The sequence below is a fragment of the Carassius auratus genome, chromosome 36, assembly GCF_003368295.1.
Source record: "Carassius auratus strain Wakin chromosome 36, ASM336829v1, whole genome shotgun sequence".
Classification (NCBI taxonomy): Eukaryota; Metazoa; Chordata; class Actinopteri; order Cypriniformes; family Cyprinidae; genus Carassius; species Carassius auratus.
The window spans coordinates 16,096,802-16,105,298 of record NC_039278.1 but is presented as its reverse complement, the minus strand read 5'-3'; the positions used below and the strand labels follow the sequence as shown (position 1 = coordinate 16,105,298).

General features: G+C 38.2%; 1 protein-coding gene across 1 annotated transcript; it reads left to right on the top strand.

The window, feature by feature from the left end:
• The first annotated feature begins 491 nt into the window (after positions 1-491).
• LOC113055418 (taste receptor type 1 member 3-like) lies at positions 492-7,856 on the top strand. The gene is made up of 8 exons (XM_026221720.1): positions 492-2,018; positions 2,098-2,398; positions 2,603-2,959; positions 4,268-4,678; positions 4,774-4,977; positions 5,654-5,774; positions 5,962-6,332; positions 7,290-7,856. Exons 1-8 carry the CDS (start codon positions 1,786-1,788, stop codon positions 7,854-7,856), a joined length of 2,565 nt encoding a protein of 854 aa, XP_026077505.1. The 5' UTR covers positions 492-1,785.
• Positions 7,857-8,497: the final 641 nt, after the last annotated feature.

Genomic DNA, 8,497 nt, shown 5'->3' with positions numbered 1-8,497 from the left:
GCACACACCCGCTCATCCACACCTACACATGCAGGAAGAGGGAAGGTTGAAGATCCACCCACGCACACTTTAAAAACACACCCGGTGCCGTCCAAACACGCATCTTCTTCTGTAGCAGAGCAACATACAAATACCCCTATGCTGACATCCACATCTGAACATCAAAGCCAAAAAAAATGCTCTGATTAAGACCTTCTTTTCTATAAAAAGGAAAGTAATACGTGTAAAATAAAAGAAGGGAGAAAGCAAAAGTAAAAGATCAAAGGTAGCAAAAAGCTTGGTTCAAGCGGGACAGATGTTTATGTCTTTACCGGTGGGCGTCAAGATCTTAAGGGATATACGAAGAAGAACTTTTCTTTTCTCTTTATGGGAAGACCTTAGTTACTAATCTTCAATTAAAACATAATTTTTCCTCTGTTGGTTAATGAAAGTGATACAGTGATTACGATTGCCAGAAGAAGGTATAGACAATAAATCAACTGTAATAATTTGTCAAAAGGTTTTAATATGTCATATTAGAAATACACCCATATGCAATGGATATCTCAAATGTTTCTCATTTCACAGTGAATTAGGGCTTTTAAATTTTGTCATTCATAATGCATGTGACAGCTGACGCTGTGCTAATAATAACTGATCTGTTCATCCTCTGGATTTAATCCATTCAGCCACAATAACCTGTGTGAGATTTACAAAAAGATATAAACAAAAATCCGAGAGGCAAATGCTATGTGCCTCGCATCAGATTTATGCAAAATGCTTGTAAACGTGGCTGAGGTTGGAATTCATTTCAAGGTCATTTTAACAACAGTCAAAATTTCAAGCAAATATCTGACCGACAGTTTTAATGTTATATGTCTGATGTTACACTTATTCAAATCCATCAGGAAGCCACAGTATTGAGCAGAGTATGTACACGACTTGCAAAAACAGCACAAATGACTTAGAAATGCAAATTGAAATATTCAGTAACATCCTGATAAGTCGGTGTTTAAAATTAATCTTATAAATGCTAATGTAAAAAATAATAATATTAAGAGGCAGAATGGATATTAAGTCTTTTGAAAACTTATAAATACTTCCTTAGTTCTTGCTGTGCATATATGTGCCAAAGGTCCATGATGACGTCTTTCAATGTTTCATTCGAATCATTCATAAATGGGCCAGCATCCATCATAAAGCACTTTAAATCAAAGCCACAAACAAATACTATGGAAATACCCACAATTTCTGTACAAATGCACTGGGCAAACTGCCACATTTCCATAGTTTATTCAACACTCATATTTTTCCAGACAAATATTTTGAACCAGAACTCTTTTCTGTGCTTGTGTTGTGTCAATGCATGACACAAAGTGTTTCTGAACGAGTACTGTGACTGAGAAATAACCCCCTGTTTAAGAACATATCATTTTTATTCGACTCCAATATTTTATGTACAATATAATAACTTTATACCCAAGGTATAAAAAGTAATCTGACCTTTGCTTGAAAACAACACTGCTCTAAAAGTGGGACAGATCCACAAGTAACAAAATACTCTGCGATTAATCTATGTCATTTAGAACTTGCTTGAACGTTGAGGAGAGACCAGAACATATCCAGGTGAAGCCGGAAAGAAACTTCATGTAGACCCCTAATTTTACATTCAAAGCCCATTAAGGCCTGGGGTGGGGCGTTTCACTCATTTACGTGTCGTTGATTGACCATCAAACCATCATAATCACTCGCTACTGAGGGAATCACAACACATCAACACAAGAGGAGCCTAAGCAATACTTCCACATGAGCTCAGTCCAGCTATTTCAGCCCTCCAGGATGGCTAAGGAGTGGACACTTCTGTTGCTCTGTGGCATTCTGGGGTCTGGATGCAGCGAAAAGCCAGCATGGTTCAAGAACATCACAACAAGTCTTTTTAAATCCCCTGGAGATATTCTGATTGGAGGACTTTTCCCCATTAACGAACTGACCAGTGACCTGAGCAAACGGGTAAAGCCTGACGATCTTGAGTGCAACAGGTAAAATCATGAAGGAAGCCACATAGTCTAGGAATCTGAAAATGCTTTCCTCCTAAAATCACTGTTTCTGTTTTGGCAGTATAAGCACGTACGGTGTGTCTCTCGCATTGGCGATGAAGTTCTCTTTGGACGAAATCAATTCTAAAGAGTATCTTCTCCCTGGAATCACACTGGGATTTGAGAGTTACGACACGTGCATGCAACCAGCCGTGGTCATGAGGCCCGTCCTCCAGCTTCTCACAAAGGAATCGACAAAAGAATTGGACATTGCCTGTAACTACACCGACTACAAGCCTCGTGTTATAGCTATCATAGGACCAAACAGCTCCGAGCTGGTCCCAGTTATTGGAAAGCTGATTGGATTTTTCTTGATGCCTCTGGTGAGTTGACATGAAGTGTTAGATTTAAAGAATCCAAAAGGATGTTTAAAGGATTGTTTTTGTAAGCAAAATACTTATTTATTTGAATATGTTATTTAAACTGTTTCAGCAAATTCATGCAATGATATAACAGGCATGACTGGCCACTTAACTAGTAGGATGTTCCTCTTGTTTTTGAATTTCTCTAATTTCTCACATTTTTAGATTAGCTATGGTGCCACCAGCGACGTGTTCAGTGACAAAGAGACCTTCCCGTCCTTCATGCGCACAGTCCCTAGTGATCGCTGGCAGGTTGCCGCCATGGTGCAGCTTCTGAAAGAGTTTGGGTGGAAGTGGGTTTCGGTAGTAGGTAGTGATGATGAATACGGACAGAAGGGTCAGGAGCTGTTCTCCAGCATGGCCAATGAGCAGTCCATCTGTGTGGCATATCAGGGTTTGATTCCTGTATACAGCGATCAAGAGCAAACGGTGAAAGAGATTCTCAGTCGTATTGAGGACGCCAAAGTGGGAGTGGTGGTGGTCTTCTCTTCTCCAAAGCCAGCAAGAGACTTCTTCATAGAGGTGAAAAGCTTTATGCAATTTTAAATGGGTCATATTATGGAAAAAAATGGTCTTTTGAAGCAAAATTTTTAAATACTTTGAAATAATAGAGTTGTAGAGATGATCACCCAAAACAATACTCTGCCAGGGACATTCAACTCTGCGATCAACAAGTGTCAGGTGTGCTAGTCACACCCCATCCAGGCGGCACTTAAAAACACAAACCACAAGCACACACCTAGGCTGAGGTGTCACAACACCCCATAACAACAGCTGGACCCAGTTTAACGAAGGCTTTGTTATTTCTAGCAATTCACAAAGTTCAAAGATTGGTTGAATGAGCTGCCAATCTGAGATCACCGCATCTTTCAAGAAAAAGCTGAAGACAGATCGCTTACCTGATCTCCAGTACAACCATAAACAAAGGCACTTACTTTAAAATTGGCATTTTGCACTACACATTTTTTTCCCCTTATGACAATTTGCTTGTAATGTTCCTCATCTACATTTAGTGGTTGCCCAACCAGAATATGCTGATGCAGGTCTGAGAAATTGGGGGGGGGGGGTGGGGGAGCAAGGTCTCAAGACATGCTTTTTTCAAGTTTAACTAACGTGATGCTTAAGATGCTGCAAAAGATGTGAGATGGAAGACACAAGAGCAACAGTCAAAGATGTCCATGTAGCACGTTTAAATAGAAAAACAATAGAAAAGCAGCACACCGGAATGCAAACAATAATCTCTTAAAGTCCCTTAAAGTCAAAGCAGCAAAACTAGCCTGATTAAATTTAAGGCTTAAAAAAGAGTGGAAAATGGTCACAAAACAAATTGTGAAGTTATATTAATGCAAGAAATCTTGACTGACATTATTAGTGGCATTCAGGGAAAAATATACATATAAATTTTAAGGCTGCCCCCCAATAGTCGATGAGGCTTAATAAACAAAAATTGTAGTTGGTTAGTCAGAGAAAAAAAACTATCGGTCAGTAAAAGACAGATTGTTAACAGCTGGTCCTTAAGGTAATTATAGTATATCAGGCATGTGCTTGAGTATCGAATATGATATATATTAACTCCAAGCAGATATTTAAGAAGTTAATTAATATAAACATAATTAGCCAGCCAACTATTTGTTGACAAAAAATCTTTAGTCAAGTCAGCGCTCTCTGTCTCTCTCTCTCTCTCTGTATATATATATGTGTGTGTGTGTGTGTGTGTGTGTGTGTGTGAGTGTTCGTGGGTGGGTGGGTATGTTCCTCTATTTTTCAGTCACTGCTTTATATTCATAAGTCTACAGGTTTGGTGATTCTAAATGCTTTTGTGATGAGCAGGTAATCAAACGAAACATGACAGGTGTTTGGGTGGCAAGCACAGCATGGGCTCTGAATGATGCTGTAGCCACCCTGCCCGGGATCAGTTCAATAGGAACAGTGCTGGCGTTTGCAGACATCACAAGACCTCTTCACTTATTCACTCCTTATATCGATGAGCTCTTCACCAAATTGGAGGAGATGCCAATCCCCGAGCAGCCAGATACAGATATCTCTCCTCTGGACAACCCTTGCCCAATGTGCAGCTACCTAAGCAAAGCCAATGTGAGCATGGTACAGACGGTGGAGCGGTCAGCTTTCAGTGTGTATACTGCCATCTACTGTGCTGCTCATGCACTCCATAACTTGCTGGGATGCAATGCCACCCACTGCGCTCTAAATCCCAGGACTGACAATGTTTATCCATGGCAGGTAATCACACGCAATCTATTATTCCCGTAAATCTGCTTGTTTTATCCTAGAAGATTAAGAGTATACTAATAGAAGATCTATGGTCCTTTCTACAGCTGTTACAGAGTCTCCAAAAACTTTCTGTAGATCTCGAGGGGGTTAATTTTAAGTTTGATAAAGAGGGTAATCCAAACGTTGGCTATGATGTTATGCAATGGAACTTTAGTGACAACACTGTGCACTTGGACATAATTGGAAACTTTTATCAGAACCTAACAATTAATGAAAAGAAAATAAAGTGGCACACGGAAAACGGAAAGGTATGAATGGAACATTAACACTGTTTGCACTTGAAATGCTTTTATCAATAATTAATAACTAATTTATTTATATGTATAAATGCTATCTAAATGCATCATATTACCTTGTTTTCTACCACCCAATAGTTTTGACACACTTTCTCATGATCTTAAAAATCCTTTAAAGAGATAGTCACCCAAACATGAAAATTCTGTCATCATTTCCTCACCCTCGTGTCATTCCAAACCTGTTTGAATTTCTCCTGCTGAACACAAAAGGTTTTTGAAGAATGTAGCTAACCAAGTTTTTGACAGTAGACACTGATTCCAATAGTGCATTTTCCATACTGTTGAAGTCAATGGCAACCGTCAAATGTTTGGTTACCCACATTCTTCAAAATATCTTCTTTTGAGCTCGACAGAAAAAAGAAACTCACAAGTTTAGAACAACATGAGGGTATGTAAAATATGACAAATGTTTCATTTTTGTATGAACTGTCCCTGTAATTTAAAGATTTGAATTGAGTTTTGAAGATTAATATAAATGATGCTTTTGAAATTCTTTAAAAAACAAAAAGTGTGATTTAAAAAAAAAAAAAAAATCCATTAATCTGAAATACACAAAATATTAATAACAGAGACACGTGACCGGTGCATCCAGGAGTCAGCACCTCTTAACAAATGATCTCTGTAACAGGTGCCAATGTCCACTTGCTCCTCAGACTGTGGGATAGGACAGGTGCGCAGAGTTAAAGGCTTCCACTCGTGCTGTTTCGACTGTATTGACTGCAAGGAAGGAACGTTCCTGAACAACTCAGGTCCGCCATTACACCAACATAGGTTAAGTCATTCTAAACCATATTAATAAGGCTCTAACTATCAGCACTGACCATAACTGCTTTATCTAACACATGTTACACCATAACCAAATAGAAATGTATGCATTTAAGAGCTTTTTCATTTGATATTGATTAACCTTTATCTGTCTTCTCTTTTGATTGGAAGATGACATCCAGTGTAAATCATGTCCTGCTGGCCAGTGGTCCACCCTACGAAGCACAAGCTGCATCTATCCCATCTATACTTACCTGGACTGGAGCAACTATGAGTCCATTGGACTCATTCTGGGAGGAGTTTTGGTTCTAGTGTCACATGTATGGGTAGGGGCTCTATTTTTCAAGCACAGAGGAACTCCACTGGTGAAAAGTGCAGGTGGACTACTGAGTGGCCTTATGTTATTGAGCCTAGCGGGAACATGTGTAAGCCTGGTGCTGTTCCTGGGTCAGCCAGGAGACATCGTCTGCCGTCTGCAGGGGCCACTAAATGCCTTTTTCCCCACGGTGGCCCTCTCAGTCATCCTGACCATTTCCCTTCAGGTGATCCTAAAAAAAAAAGCATCATGCATGTTAATAGCCATTTTAATTTTTGCAACAGTAATTTATTAGACAAACATTATGAGGACATAGCATGAACAGTTTTTTTTTTTTTAATCATGGCCACAATTTAAGAACACAATTTGTTAATTCACGGAAGGTTTACTAATTCATTCCCTCGTTTTATTTAAAGCTGCAATAGGTAACTATTTGTTAAACCTGTCAAAAAAAAAATCAAGCTCCTCTGGCTCCTCCCAGTGTCCTATTGCCATTTGCAGAAACTCCATCGCTCCCGATAAGAAACAACCAATCAGAGCTGCGGTCCGTAACTTTGTTTGTGTTCAAAATGTAGAAAAATGTATATAATAAGCGAGTACACCATGAATCCATTTTCCAAACCATGTTTTTAGCTTGTCCTGAATCACTAGGGTACACCTATAATAAGTGTTTATATTCGGACTATTTTAGATTGCTTCGGGGGTACCGCGGCGGAGTAACCCAGTACCTTTGTGATTCTTCATAGACATAAAAAGAGAGAAGTAGTTCCGGCTACAATGTTCTTCCGCAAGATGCAAGCAGTTCTGTTTATTAACAGCTAGAACGTCAAAAGTTCCCTACTGCAGCTTTAAGTTATTACCATGATCTACAAATTACTTCCCTAATTTTAGTAAATTTAATCATTTGTTCCCTTGTTTTAATTTCACTATGAAGAGAGAATGAGTTAGTAAATTGTGCCCAAATATATACATATTGTGGAAATGCATTCTTCATTTATGGCCATGATATATCCTTTATATTTTGTCTTCATGTCATATGCGAGGCTCAGTACTAGCCCTACAGTATATACATGTTGTTAATTAATAATACTCAGGACTAATTGCACTGTATAAAAAAACTTTTTACTTTTATGAACTAAATTTTAATAAAAAATGATATCCGCTGTCTTTTTTTACTTACCAGATTGTGTGCATCACAGAATTCCCTGAAAAGTCTTGTGACCACCTGGAGAACATACGAGGACGAGGGAGCTTGTTTGTGATTCTGGGATGTTGTGGGGTCCAAGCAGGACTGTGCGGTTGGTACGCCCAAGAAGCTCCCTCTTTGACCCAATACGTCGCCAGTTTGGAGGTGACGTACATTAAAACCTTTTTGCGTTGTCCAGTGGAGCCCATGTTAAACTTTGGTTTGATGCTTGGTTTCAATGTTCTGCTGGCACTGGTGTCATTCATGGCCACCTTCATGGCTCTAAAGCCGCCTGGACAGTACAACGTGGCCAGAGACATCACCATCTCCACCTTGAGTTACTGTGTTTTGTGGGTGATGTTCATCCCCATCTACACAAGTCTAAATGATAAAGAAAAGTCTATCGCTCAAGTAGGAGTCAGTTTACTCAGTAATCTAGGGTTGGTAGCAGCCTATTTCTTCCCTAAATGCCAGCTGTTGGTCAAACACCCAGAACTTAACACAGATGATCACTTTCGTACATTTTTAGAAGGAGTCCCACCAACACCACCTGAAGAAAGCTAGATGCAATTGCTAAATTATCATTTAATAATTAATAATTATTTAAAATATATACTATTATAAATCATAAAATACTCATTACAGTAAAACACAATAGAATATTACTGACAGTCCATAAAAGCAATTTTAAAAAGATGAGTTTTTAACATATATATATATATATATATATATATATATATATATATATATATTATTTGAATTATATTTATAGCATATATTATAATAGCAACATTAATTAATTAAATTCAAATGTCATGTTAATAAAAGATTGATCAAAATATTAAAATGTAAAATTATAATTATTGTAAAAATTATCAGCCAATTTTTTTTCCGTGTGAATTATGTAAAACTATTTGTAGCTCCCCCAGTGACAGGCATGAGGCAGGAGGTCTTGGTTAAAATACAGGGCTTTAATGTTGGTCAACCCGTGAGAACTGGTTTGAAGAAAGAAAATTAAAAAATTAACAAAATAATGCTATATGCATGTCTCAACATATTGTGTTACAATCCAGCCATTTACAGCTAGATACTTTATATGTTATACATCAGAAAAAATGGCACATGAAAACATATATCACCCTAATAGTAAAATTAACAGTTAACAAACCTCATTGCTGCTTATCACAAAGAGGTGCCAAACATCC